The sequence below is a fragment of the Danio aesculapii genome, chromosome 4 (assembly GCF_903798145.1).
Source record: "Danio aesculapii chromosome 4, fDanAes4.1, whole genome shotgun sequence".
NCBI lineage: Eukaryota > Metazoa > Chordata > Actinopteri > Cypriniformes > Danionidae > Danio > Danio aesculapii.
The window spans coordinates 59,279,095-59,293,659 of NC_079438.1; the positions used below are offsets into that span (position 1 = coordinate 59,279,095).

Sequence of the window (14,565 nt, forward strand, 5' to 3'; positions counted from 1 at the left end):
ATTCAGTTTTTATATTAGTTTCAATCATATTTTTAATTAATATGGGATTTATTTACTAATAATGTGATTTATTTACCAGTAAATAGAGTTTGTAAATTAATGTTTTCTGTCTTTTAGTGGATATGAGAGACTTTCTTACAAGCTGCAAAGTGTTTTTTTTTTTTATTGTTTAATTTTGACAAATTTCTGCACAGAAATAGCAAATATTAGCAGATTCTGCTCAGTCAATGGCTTACAGCGGATATTAGTTTGTTGTGTTAGTGTAAAGTCTACTCTCATATGATTTACTCGCCGTCTAAAGAGTTGTTATTGATGAAGCAGAATGTGCTAAAACGCTCATTTCTGGGTTTTGGCCTGCTAAAATTAGTCATCCCTGCAGCGTGCTGTATTTGCCAAATCAAAATAAACCTGAGATTATGAATTTCTGGACTAAATCCAGCATCAGCCTCTCAGAGTCACAAGACTGTGGTGCTTGAAGCATCTGAATATAATCACTGTGCTTCTGTGTGCAGATTACCCATACTGCCTCGCTGGGAAGGAGCTGAAGGCCATTATTAAGAACCTGCTTGGCAAATGTTCAGACGCGCTGCCTGAGTTCTTCGACCACTGCATCTTCACCATGCTGAGAGAACAGGACCGACAGCCAAGTGAGCATTTACAGAAAACTACATGCGCAACAGTCAGAAACGGCAAGATAACAGACTCATTTAGGCACAGTTCAGCCAGAAATGAAGATTTTGTCATTAATTCCTCACCATTCTGTCATTCAAGACCTTCATTCCCCTTCTGGAATTAAGATATTTTGGATAATGCGAGAGCTTTTTTAATAATGTTTGTTTATGATAATGTTATTATGTTGTGTAAATTACAGCTTTCTTAAACATATTTGCAGATTTCCAGACACATGACTACAGCCTTTCTTATTGAAACCTGAATATACTGAGATCAATATTATATATCAGCAGATTTTAACAGCAGACTGTGCGCTAGGCTTTATTTTAAGCAACAGAGGGCGCTCTAGGCTAGTTTTTATGTGTGTGTGTTTGCGTGTGTGTGTGTGTGTTTGTGTGCGTGTGTTTGCTGAGTTCTGCTGTCTGTGCTGCATTGGCAGGTGATTCTGTGCACGGCTACAGGATGTGCATTCAGGCTCTCATGCAGGACAAACCCAAAATCGCCACGCTGAAGCTCTCCGACGTGAGTTGATCATTGATTTTTAAAGAAATAAGATCTTGAACGCTGTGATTTCCTAATGGCATGATAGTTCACCAGAAGCACAAGATCACTGTGCATATACTCCATCTTGCCAGAAAATAATTTAGAATGATCATGTATTAATATAATATTGTGCAATACAAGTTTTTGTTTGTTTGCATTTGTTGTACTGTAATAGGTTTTGCATTCAAAGAGCCTCAGATGCTGAGATGGCGTTAAATAAACAGATATGCTCTACTGTCAGTTGTATTAAAGTGTGTTTCCTCTGGTTTCTCTCTCTCAGCATCTGGAGCTGCTGCGCTCTCATCAGAGCCGTCCGCTCAAGTGTCTGACCATCATGTGGGCGCTGGGACAAGCAGGATTCTACGACCTCAGCCAGGGCATCAGAGGTGACACACACACACTGCAAAATCACTGAATCACCACACAGTTTGAGGATGCTGTCCAAGTAGGCGAATTGGGACACAGTAAGAGATATTGAGAAATCTGGGCCGAACATTTACAGTGGGACTCAAGTGTGAACTTTTTGCCTTGTTTCATCATGAGCAAGTTTTGCTTTCTGGAACTCAGAAAGGATTGCTTTATTAATCCAGGGTTGACGTGAACAGTAGCCAAACACAAAAAGTTATTTAAAGGGCACATAGTTTACCTCTTTTTTTATGATTTAATATTAATATTCTGGTTCTTCTGAGTGTGCCAGTTTAGCTTCAGTTTAAAACACAATTCAGATTGTTTTATTATAATGTGTTTAAAAGTGTTATGTTGGGGGCGTGTCCACAGCTCGCTGATTTAGGGGTGTGTTGCTTCACATGTAGATTAGTTTCGGCTTCCCGCCCAACATAACAAGGGGGCGGGGCCATGAGCTCACCTGCTCTGTTTGCAACCGAGTCAGACAGGCAGACTGAGAGGAGCAGCAGGAGTGAGAGGATCAGCATTCAGCCGTACATGTACGACTCGGACACAGACCAAGCAGAGTACAAAATCATTTGTGTCTTTGTACAGTTTTACAGCCAACTGTGTGCTAGTTTCAAGTGCCGAGCTTGTACACAGAGACTAATAACCACGCACACTGAATTAACTTTGACTGAGGCATGGGATGCGTCGCTCGAAGCCGTGACACGACACACCAGACACTCTCTGTGGCGCGGCAGAAACATGAAGTGTCCCAAATCGTCGCCCCGTTGTGTGTACCCTAATAGAAACCTATGTTTATAATTCTAAAACGCATGGCACAGCGTCAGGTACAGCAGCACCTAGTTAAGATCACAGGGAGCTTCTGTGATCGCGAGAAATGCAAACGGCTGAAGTATAAGGTAGACTCAATGAGAAGTACACATGTTTGGAAACCTACCTAAAGATACAACCAATAATTCCGATTAGAGCGATAATGTGGAGAATATTGATCTTGTGTTGAGCCCAATGAGCCTTGCATCTAAAAATAGAGCTAGCGTGTTCCTTTAGTGATATCGCTTCGACTCAAGCTGAAAATGGCGGACGTGAATCAACAAACTGAGGATATGATGACGCGCCTGTCAATCAATATTGGTGGGCGGGGGGACCGCTCTCCTACGTAAAGTTGCTGTCGATCTGAAAACCGCTCCAATTGGTCCAGCGTTTTTTATGTTGTTAAATTGAAGAAAAAAAAAAGCAATCGGGTGTGCTTATAACACCCCAATATGACGGCCTATACACCATACATGTACATATGTCTGTCCAAACAGCTTGAAAAGTAGATCTTTTTTACCATAGTTCCCCTTTAATGTGTGTGTGTGCATGATGCATATTTAAAGTGCACATACTCACATCTACACTTATTTACTTTGTTTGCACACATCGCTGGTTTTGTGGTTAACAATTCTGTGCATGTCAATCCAAAAAATGAGTTCACATTAATGAAGTATATGCTGTACTAACATCCAATCAGATCACTGTAGAGTAAGAAAACTCCCTCTGTTTTTCTCATTTAATATTTTGTTTCTCTCGGAAATGTTCTACAATACTGAAATAAAATCGGTTGCAACTTCTGATTCTCTTGGACTATTTACTAAATTAAACATTTGTGAACTTTGTAAAATGTAACCAAAAATATAATGTGGGTTATTTAAATTTATTAGTGTTGGTATTATTTTCTTTTTTATTTTTGGAACAATGTATTTATCCACCTGTTATTGTCAGAAACATCACAGGGAAAGAAAACACAAGTGCATAAAGGATTTATTTAACAGATAAAAAAACCAAGACATAAGATTGCTTACCAATCATTTTTAGCACAGGAACAGGAATAAATTACATAACAATTATAGCTTTTGCTCCTAAAACGTCAGTTTTTCCAGTGGATATTGTAAAAGGATGTATTATTCATGTTTTAGGAAAAGTAGCATTTTTCCTGCTGCGCTTTGCAGTGTTGTGAATGTAATTGAGCTGTGTGTTTTCTGTGGTCCTGCAGTCTGGTTGGGAATCATGCTCCCTGTTCTCGGGATGAAGGCTCTCTCCGCATACGCCATCGCTTATCTGGAGCGGCTGCTGACGTGAGTCTCTGTTCACTTCAATTTCAGTTCATCTAAATATCTGTAGAGTGTTTTGCAATGTAGATTGTGTCAAAGCAGCTTAACATAGTTAAAGAAAAGAGAGAAAAGGCCATAATTTTTCACATTGTGGAACGTTCCTGCTATTCAGACAGGCAGGAGAGTAGTGTGTAATGCTGGTGGTGTTCTAGTCAACTAAAACGGTTTGATTTGTCTGTTTCAGCCTTCATGCCAACCTGACCAAAGGCTTCGGGATCATTGGCCCCAAGGAGTTCTTCCCGCTGCTGGACTTTGCTTACATGCCTAAAAACGCTCTTTCACAGAGGTAAGAGTCAGTCCGAGATGCTCCCATCTGCAGGACACTCAGATCTGCTCTAAGCTATTAGACAGCAGACGGCGCTCTAGGCTAGTTTTTAACAGTAGATGTCGCTCTAGGCTAGTGTTTAACAGCAGTTGTCGCTTTAGGCTAGTGTTTAACAGTAGATGTCGCCCTAGGCTGTTGTTTAACAGCAGACGGTGCTCTAGGCTAGTGTTTAACAGCAGTTGTCGCTCTAGGCTAGTGTTTAACAGCAGACGGCGCTCTAGGCTAGTGTTTAACAGCAGACGGTGCTCTAGGCTAGTGTTTAACAGCAGACGGCACTCTAGGCTAGTGTTTAACAGCAGATGTTGCTCTAGGCTAGTGTTTAACAGCAGTTGTCACTTTAGGCTAGTGTTTAACAGTAGATGTCGCTCTATGCTGTTGTTTAACAGCAGACGGTGCTCTAGGCTAGTGTTTAACAGCAGTTGTCGCTCTAGGCTAGTGTTTAACAGCAGTTGTCGCTTTAGGCTAGTGTTTAACAGCAGATGTTGCTCTAGGCTAGTGTTTAACAGCAGTTGTCGCTTTAGGCTAGTGTTTAACAGCAGATGTCGCTCTAGGCTAGTGTTTAACAGCTGTTGTCGCTTTAGGCTAGTGTTTAACAGTAGATGTCGCTTTAGGCTAGTGTTTAACAGTAGATGTCGCTCTAGGCTAGTGTTTAACAGCAGACCGCGCTCTAGGCTAGTGTTTAACAGCAGACGGCGCTCTAGGCTAGGGTTTAACCGCAGATGTCGCTCTAGGCTAGTGTTTAACAGTAGATGTCGCTCTAGGCTAGTGTTTAACAGTAGATGTCGCTCTAGGCTAGTGTTTAACAGTAGATGTCTCTGTAGGCTAGTGTTTGACAGTAGATGTCGCTCTAGGCTAGTTTTTAACAGTAGATGTCGCTCTAGGCTAGTGTTTAACAGCAGATGTCGCTCTAGGCTAGTGTTTAACAGCAGATGTCGCTCTAGGCTAGTGTTTAACAGTAGATGTCGCTCTAGGCTAGTGTTTAACAGCAGGTATCGCTCTAGGCTAGTTTTTAACAGTAGATGTCGCTCTAGGCTAGTGTTTAACAGCAGATATCGCTCTAGGCTAGTTTTTAACAGTAGATGTCGCTCTAGGCTAGTGTTTAACAGCAGATATCGCTCTAGGCTAGTGTTTAACAGCAGATATCGCTCTAGGCTAGTGTTTAACATTAGCTGTCGCTCTAGGCTAGTGTTTGACATTAGCTGTCGCTCTAGGCTAGTGTTTGACAGCAGACAGCGCTCTAGGCTAGTGTTTAACATTAGCTGTCGCTCTAGGCTAGTTTTTAACAGCAGATGTCGCTCTAGGCTAGTGTTTAACAGCAGACGGTGCTCCAGGCTAGTTTTTAGACAGTATTTTCTTTGTGCCTTTAGTTTGCAGGACCAGTTGTGTCGGCTGTATCCACGGATAAAAGTTCTGGCCTTTGGTGCAAAACCCGAATCAACACTGCACACATATTTCCCATCATTCCTGTCACGAGCCACACCCAACTGTCCTGGCGCAATGAAGAAAGAGGTGAGATGCATATGGCTTCATGATGTGTAACATTAAAACCGATGTATAATATTAGGGCTGAAGCAATAAAGTGATATCTCTAGGCTGGTTTTTAACAGCAGACGGCGCTCTAGGGTAGTGCTAACATCAGGTGCCACTCAATACTTGTAAAGCATTAATCATAGTTCAACATTTTACTGAAGCATTACCAAAACTCAAAGTGGAGTTATCGATGATGATAATGATGATGATAATTAAGTAATGTGTTATTCATGTTAGTAAACGCATCACTTACCCTATTGTGAAGCGTTACAGTAATGTTTATAAATCAGTATGGCTGTGATCATGCAGTGACTTCCATATTTATGCCATCATCTGTGTTTCCTGCATGACTGGATATTAGATATCAGTTTATGGATATTAGAGATGATCTGATGTGTGAATCTTCATTATGGTGTGTTGTGTAGTTGCTGAGGAGTCTGACGGAGTGTCTGAGCGTGGACAGTCAGAGTCTGAGTGTTTGGAGGCAGCTGTACACCAAACACCTGCCGCAGTCCAGGTGAGCAGAGTCTCTGAGCGCGTTTGCATGGGCACCAATACTCTGATTGTAATACGATCAAGACAATTCTCTGATTAAGAGTCTACCAGTAAACAGAGGTTTTAGATGACGTTAATCCGACTAAAGTCATCATATTAAACACAAGTTGAATTAAAACATGGAGTATTCCTGTTTTAGTTGCATTATTGAAGTGCAGTACAGACATATAAACAACATTTACATTTAGTCATTTAGCAGACGCTTTTATCCAAAGCGACTTACAAATGAGGACAAGGAAGCAGTTTACACAACTATAAGAGCAGCAGTGAACAAGTGCTATAGACAAGTTTCAGGTGTGTAAAGTCTAAGCCACATTCAAGCTGTTACCATCCTGTAGGACATTTTGCTAGAGTTTGCAACAGGATAGTTCAGTTCAACTTTATTTGTACAGCGCTTTTACAATGTAGATTGTGTCAAAGCAGCTTCACATAGAAGATCATAGTGAATAGGAACAGTGTAGTTCAGTGTTTAAGTTCAGTTTAGCTCAGTTCAGTGTGGTTTAATAATCACTACTGAGAGTCCAAACACTGAAGAGCAAATGCAGTGATGCACAGCTCTACAGATCCTGAACCATGCAAGCCAGAGGCAACAGCGGAGAAGAAAAAACAATTGGCGAAAGTGAAGAATTAAAAAACCTGGAGAGAAACCACGCTCGGATGGGCATGGCCATTTCTCCTTTGGCCAAACGTCTTGTGCAGAGCTGCTGTCTAGGTGCCGGAGGCTAGGATAGTCTAGGATAGTCCACACACACGGCTGTTTGGGACCACGGACACACAAATCTCCAAGTGCACACACACACACACACACACACACAGTGAACTTCTGGAGACTCATCACACACTCCATCATCATCACCAAACACAGTTCTTGCTTCATACTCGCATCCAATACCTCAGAGTTTGTGACGGGAGCATGAATGAAATGTTCCTGAATGAGGGTGAAACTGCCCAACTGCAGATAAAGTCAAGAAGCTAAAAATGAAACACCTAAAATTACATGAAGATCCGAAGAAAACTTGTATATGATGTTAATCGATCTGTGCTGTAACATGTAAAACGGGAACATGAAGAGAACATTCTAAGAGCAGCTCATATAAACCCCTTCAGCATATTATTGCCTTATTTAGATTAATGTAAATTATTACACTATTGATGTCCATGTAAACGTAGTCACTGATCGCTTCAGCATTATAGGAGCAGCAGAAAACGACATCAATCTCTGCTCTCTCTCTCTCTCTCTCTCAGCTTGCTACTCAATCACCTGCTGAAGACCTGGAAAACACTCCCTCTGAAGGTAAGAGTCCTCTGAGCAGTGCAGTCTTTCATTAGCTGCTCATATCTTTCTCACACACACACACACACACACACACACACACACACACACACACACACACACACACACACCATCTTTCTGTCTGTTTAGTTGCAGAAGAGTCTTCAGGACACCATACAGTCATTCAGGGTGACCAATGATGAGCTGCAGAGCGGCGCGCACACACAGGACATCAGCGACTGCAACACACTCTGCCAGGTACACACATTTGTAATGCTACAATTCAATTTAACCTCCACTCATTTGCATAAAATACTTGTGTTTTTGCAATAGTTTCTGCCAGAATGACTCTTGAAATCTTCATTTTGGCTGTGCTTGTGTGTGTGTGCGTGTGTGTGTGCGTGCGTGCGTGCGTGCGTGCGTGCGTGCGTGCGTGCGTGCGTGCGTGCGTGCGTGCGTGCGTGCGTGCGTGCGTGCGTGCGTGCGTGCGTGCGTGCGTGCGTGCGTGCGTGCGTGCGTGCGTGCGTGCGTGCGTGCGTGCGTGCGTGCGTGCGTGCGTGCGTGCGTGTGTGTGTGTTGCAGTCTCTGCAGCTGAAGATGCGTGGTCAGGGTGTGCCGTGGTGGCGTGTGCTGCTCATGCTGCTGGTGTGTGTGTTGGGTTTCGTGGCTCATGACATCAGGACTCGGGGCTCCTTCAGTGACTCCAGAACTGCTGTTTTTCTGGAGCAGCTCGGGGTCTCCGGCGTAACCCAGCAGGCCTGGAGCCGTGTCTCACACTATAGCCAGCAGAGCCTCAGGTCAGACTACAGCACACACGGGCATGATTTACATTCAAAGCTGTATATTCTTCACTGTGTAAATAATTAAATACTGTTGATCTCTGTTAATGCTACAAACGTGATTTTCCTTGTGCCTAAACGCTTTAAACTTGCTTAAAATGTTTAAATTTGCCTTAAAAACACAAGCAATTGATGCACTTTCACTTATATATTATGGTGAAATTAAAAATTACAAAATTCTCATGTGTGCTAAAATGTTGTACCTGATAAACTTTATTCCTGACGCCACATTGCACGTCCTGCGATGTTGCTATTGCCTACTCGCATATTGTGATATTGATGCTGAGACGATATATTGTGCAGCCCTAGTGTAATGTAAATGACACTGCTGAAAGTTCAAACACTGAAGAGCAAATCCACTGATGCGAGTCCCAAACCAAGCAAGCCAGTGGTGAGAAGGAAACTTCACCAATTGACGAAAGTGAAGGATTTAAAGATATTATTATTATTATAATTTTTTTCAATAGTCTTTGTTGTTTAAACTGCTATAAATTACTTTTTTGTTTAATTAATGGTTTTATTGGTTTTCAAAATAAAGTTGTTGTTTTTTTATGTTTGTATCAATATATATTTACTTTAAGGATATATTTGATATAAACATCCAAAATAAGGCTATGATATGAACATCCAATGCTTGTAGTTTGTCACTTCCTCTTAATGGATTTTTTTTGGCATCATTTAAATGAAATGAATGAAGTTAAACATGCCTAATTTACATCTTTGGCAGATGAAGAAATGATAGTAGATTTTAGAGGAATTGAATTTTAAGATGTTTCTTTATATAATCATGTGCTTGACTGTAAAAGCTCAACTGCTGGTGTTTCTCCAGAGTTTATATTTCTTAAAACTATAACATATTTGACTTTAATATACTTATTATTATTATTATTATTATTATTATTATTATTATTATTATTATTATTAAACAGTTCAGAAAAAACAAACAAAAGAAAAAACATTTTCAAAGGAACATGAAAACAAAATAGACATGCAATACGAGTGTCAAAAGTCACCCAATACAATCTTATTTACATATGTATTTATGCTTGATAAGATATTGCTATATAAAATTTTGTTAAGGGTTCTGTATCAAAGATCAACTGACTCCAGATATATATATATATATATATATATATATATATATATATATATATATATATATATATATATATATATATATATATATATATATATATATATATATATATATATATATATAAAATAAAAGCACCATGATAAAATTAAAACATTGCATTTCTTTTCAACCATTTACCCCAATATGCAGAAATGTTATAGGCTTGTTGTTTCAAGGAAAATGTCAGTACTGCCATATCATTCACCTCTGCAATATCATGTCATTCACCTACAAGGATCTTCCTTGAGCCATTTCTTTGTAATGGCCTTTTTGCTAATTGTGAGTAGTGTATTAAGAAGATATGCATCATTTTTGGTATTTTTGTGGAGTCACTTCCCAGGTACACAGTTTTAAAATCAGATTTCAGATTCAATCCTATTATTGCATTCATCTCCTTATTCAAATCTTGCCAATAGGTGTGTATAATATAACAATCCCAAAAATATGTGGAAATGATCAAGCAATACATTTCCACAACTTCTTTAATCTCTAGTTCGAAAGTATTTTATTACATATTTGACTTTTTTGTTTTTGCAGCTGGCTGTCTGAGAACACGCCGTATTATTACTCTAGTGCGGTGTCTGCGGTGCGTCCACTGTTGGAGGATGGACAGGAGTATGTGAAGTTGGCGGCACTGAAGATCACACACGTGAGCTCAGAGCTGATGCTGTGGATGCAGGAGAACCTGCCGCTGCTGCTGCACTGGGTGAGAAACACACACACACACACACACACACACACACACACAAAACAGTGTGTCAATGTAGAGAACAAAAGAGGCAAGATGTGTATAAAATATTGTCTACTCTTCTGTATTTAATCCCCAAAATGATGATCACACTTATACATTTATAGTTTTTTATTGTGATTTATTTCTATTTATTTTATATATTAATCATATGTTTTATATATGTGTAATATATTTTAGTTTTCAGCTTAAAGTAGAATTTGTAAAGGATTAAAGAGGTTAATTAGGCAAGTTATTGGATAACCCTTAAAATAGTAGTAGTAATAATAATAATAATAATAATAATAAAATGTCTTGTAAAATGCATTATTATTATTATTATTACTATTACTATTATTATTGCTACTATTTTAAGTACTATTTACAATCTTATTTTATTTATGTATTCATTTGTTTGTTGATTTTTAATTGTATATTTATTATTGAAATGTTTTTGCCATGAAAATAGCCATGGGTGCTGTCATGACATTATATAAAAATACATTATTTAAAAAAACATTAGAAATGAGAATTACTATTATTATTTTTAGTCTCTGTTTTTATTTTAGCTCGCAATTATTTTATTTCAAGTAATGAAAATGTATTCTTTATTGTTTTTATACGCGTTCCTTTAATTCTTGTTTATGTAAAGCGCTTCAGAATTACCATAGTGTATGAAATGTGCGGTCACACATTACAATAAGGTTCATTAGTTAATGTTAATTAATGCATTTACTAACATGAGCAAACAATGAACAGTACATTTACTACAGTATTTGTTCATGTTCGTTAATGAAAATACAGTTGTTCATTAGTTCGTTAACTCATTGTGCGTTAACTAATGTTAACAAGCGTGGAGTTGGATGTTATTAATGCGTTATTTAATGTTCAATTATGATTAATAAATGCTGTGCAAGTGTTGTTCATGTTAGTAAATGCATTAACTAATGAGCCTTATTGTTAAGTGTTACCAAATGTGCTGTATAAATAAACTAGCGCTCTTTAAATTAGTTTCAGCTAGCGCTTCTCAGGCTGGTTTCTGCTGTATGTTGACTGCAGCGCTGTTGATTTTTCCTCAGATTCACGCCAATACTCCAGAGAGTGTGTTTCAGTTCCTGGAGTTCCTAAAGGATCTGTTGCTGTTTGTCCACGAGCAGATGATCCTGCCGGCTCTGCAGTATCTGAACACAGCACTGCAGCACGCCTGGAGGAGTCTGCAGGAGTCCTGCAAGTCAGTACACATGTCCAAACTCCATATATAGCTATTAATCAGCTTATTTTTAGATTGTGCTTTTAATTGTTCGTTATCTCTTCATTTTCTCTGGATTGTGATTGGCTGCCTGTGTTTAGTCCTTAATCAGCTGGGAAAATGCTTCTGAAAGTGTCTATCGTGTGCTGTGAACTCTGCTATTCTTTAACAGTGTCAATTATTTTTACATATAGATCTTTATTATTATCATGGTTTGTGTGAACAGGCCTTTGGTGTTGTATATTTTGAATATAGGGATTATTAAAGAGAGTATTCAAGTGGTTATCTTTTAAATAACTTCTAATAGCTGATTTATTTTATCTTTGGCATGATGACTAGTTATCATGCAGGATTCTGTTGGAGGAAAATTCTGTCTGAGGCCTCATGGTAATGATCTGTGTGTGTTTGCAGTGGAGAGGTATCTCTGCACTGTTTACAGGATCACGTCCGCTCCTTCACCAACAGCACCTGGATTTACCTGCAGGACGCCACGTCTGCTATCAAGAGCCGAGCGCAGGAGCTGCTGTCCTGAGCCCCAACGCTGCTGCTTCTCTTTCTTCTTTCTTTTTTGTTTGTCAGTTTGCATGAGATTTTATATCTGTTGTTGTGCTGACGGTTCTGTCTTTTATGCAGATGTTTTTTTTTCAATGGTGTTTGTTTTACACAAAAATTGCCAATCCAGACTGAATTGAAGAGAGACATGTTATTTAACATCCCGCTGAACACTGACTACTGAACACTGAAGATGACCACATTACTGAAACACACAAGAGTCCTGGATGAGGAGCCGATTTCATAGTTTGTAAATGATTTATATATAAATGAATAAAACTATGCTGTTCAGTCCTGATCACTGTGTGGTTCATTTGTGTTTGCAATGGAGTCTGATCAAGTGTGTGTGTGTGTGTGTGTGTGCGTGTGTGTGTGTGTGTGTAAATTGGTGAAACTAAATGCTTTTTTATGTATTAATGTTTGTATGTATATGTAAAATGTTTATGACAGGCTGATGAATTCTTGGTGGAAAAAAAATCCACATCGGAGATGGAAATGTGGCCGCGGCACGAAGCAAAGGTAATTATCTGCTAATACTACACTCAGTTATTCTGCTTATACTATGGTTGAGTTGTTTTAATATGTATAGAATAATTGATGATGTGTCGTTGACAAGTGTTGCACACCCAAAGTGTTGATCTGTTACACTTCAGGTGTGCATTACTTTCTAATAATTCAATGGCTCGGAGTGCATTATTGTGCTTCTCTGGGTTTCTCAGTTGTTCCACTGCTCAGTTGTTGTGTTTAAGCGTTTATTAGTCAGGTTTTTGTCCTCCCTAAACTGCTCCTATGTGTTGCACTATTATTTTTTCCACATCTCCAAAGTGATTTTGATGTGATTTTTGACTAAAAAACTCAAATCATTTAGCGTTGTGATTAGGGAACTGTTTTGCGCTGAAACCTGACGGAACTACTTTAGCTGTGCCTTAATCTGACAATAACGACACAATTTAGAATGCCCAGCCAATCAGAATCAAGCATTCAACAGACCTGTTGTATAAACATATATTTTTCTTAATTTAAAGCGTTAAAAGGTATATCTTTAATTTGACGGAAAGAACCGGATCTTTTATAAGTGATACGAATCGGTTCATGTTCCGTCCCTTCGATAGCTCAGTTGGTAGAGCGGAGGACTGTAGCGGTGATTCATTGATATCCTTAGGTCGCTGGTTCGAATCCGGCTCGAAGGAGGACTACTTTTTTTTTTCTACTTGTTTGTTTACTTCATTTATTTTACCGCGCGTATTATAATTTAATCAGCCGAGAATATGCATTAACGGCAGCACACTCCACAGAACACAATCTAGACCAGATAAAATGGATTTAAATGCACATTATTGGATGAAGCTTTGAAACATTCATGATTCTTTTCGTTCGAATCAGTGGTTCGGAGCGCGAATCACTTTGCAATGTCACGTGATTTCGATAAACGAGGCTCCGTTACGTCATAAGCGTTTTGATATTTGTTTTAAAAATTGTAAATTAACATTCAGCAAAATATATATTCAAAGAATCCTACAGCAGGTCTTTAATGTTTCTCAAAATTGTGGAAATACAAATGGATAGTATTATAAAAGACAAAAGACGTTAAAATACAAACAAGACAATATTTTCTTAATCAATTAATCTATCTATCTATCTATCTATCTATCCATCCATCCATCCATCCATCCATCCATCCATCCATCCATCCATCCATCCATCCATCCATCCATCCATCCATCCATCCATCCATCCATCCATCCATCCATCTATATATGTTCATTATTATTATTATTATTATTTTTTTTAAATAACTATAGATTGTAAGTTCAATTTAAAAGGTGTAATCCATTTGATTTGATGAATATAAACTGTACCCAGTGACAGATTGATAAAATATATAATTTCCTAGTAAAAAAGTCAAATCCATTTATATAAACAATCTGGGATAAATTGTTCTAATAATTAAGTAATAATAGGGACATTCAAAACATAAATGCACAAACGATTGTTTTATACTATCACATAAAGAGCATGCTAATCTATATCCAGATGAAAAAGCTCTAAGTTTTATTTAACACGATATATTCTGCTAGCATTTTAAAATGATCTCTGTAAAGCTACAAACACACACGAGTCATTCATATGTCAAGAGCGCCATCAAGCGATGAATTGCTGAACGAGTTGAGCGTTTGGTTGCATTTATGCAGTTTGTCCGGCAGGTGTCGCCACTAGCATGTGTTATCGCCAATGCTTCGAAACAGTGAATCGTTTTGCGAAACAACTGATTCAATTGAGGCGAAGCTTTAAAAAGATTCGTTTCTTTCATTGTTAATTTAAACCCATCCAGACTATTTTGCGCTGTTTTCGTCTGCGGGACTGAAGCCGTGTGACGTTACTGATGATACTGAAAGGAATTATGAATTAAAAATCTTATTTATACGTCCATATTGATTCATGTATACATTTCTGCATTTTTGAATCAATGACTCGTGTAGTGAGTATGTAGGGGGATTAGCTCAGATGGTAGAGCGCTCGCTTAGCATGCGAGAGGTAGCGGGATCGATGCCCGCATCCTCCAAATCTTTTCCGTTTACGTTAGAGCTGCCTTCATGAAATGTA

General features: G+C 38.7%; 1 protein-coding gene and 2 non-coding genes across 3 annotated transcripts in view; all 3 read left to right on the top strand.

Annotated features, from left to right (window-relative positions):
- Positions 1-12,259, top strand: part of tmem214 (transmembrane protein 214) — a 16,663-nt gene extending 4,404 nt beyond the window's left edge. Inside the window, exons 4-16 of the mRNA XM_056456282.1 lie at positions 513-647; positions 1,112-1,194; positions 1,496-1,601; positions 3,659-3,740; positions 3,961-4,062; positions 5,469-5,610; positions 6,057-6,148; positions 7,432-7,480; positions 7,610-7,717; positions 8,042-8,256; positions 9,971-10,139; positions 11,240-11,391; positions 11,821-12,259. Of these exons, the coding sequence (XP_056312257.1) occupies positions 513-647; positions 1,112-1,194; positions 1,496-1,601; positions 3,659-3,740; positions 3,961-4,062; positions 5,469-5,610; positions 6,057-6,148; positions 7,432-7,480; positions 7,610-7,717; positions 8,042-8,256; positions 9,971-10,139; positions 11,240-11,391; positions 11,821-11,941 (1,556 nt within the window). The 3' untranslated portion in view covers positions 11,942-12,259. The remainder of the gene's footprint in view (positions 1-512; positions 648-1,111; positions 1,195-1,495; positions 1,602-3,658; positions 3,741-3,960; positions 4,063-5,468; positions 5,611-6,056; positions 6,149-7,431; positions 7,481-7,609; positions 7,718-8,041; positions 8,257-9,970; positions 10,140-11,239; positions 11,392-11,820) is intronic.
- Positions 12,260-13,063: 804 nt separating this feature from the next.
- Positions 13,064-13,151, top strand: trnay-gua (transfer RNA tyrosine (anticodon GUA)). The gene is given in 2 exon segments: positions 13,064-13,100; positions 13,116-13,151. It is a non-coding gene; the product is annotated as a tRNA-Tyr (tRNA).
- Positions 13,152-14,451: 1,300 nt separating this feature from the next.
- trnaa-agc (transfer RNA alanine (anticodon AGC)) lies at positions 14,452-14,524 on the top strand. Its single transcript has one exon. It is a non-coding gene; the product is annotated as a tRNA-Ala (tRNA).
- The last annotated feature ends 41 nt before the right edge of the window (positions 14,525-14,565 follow it).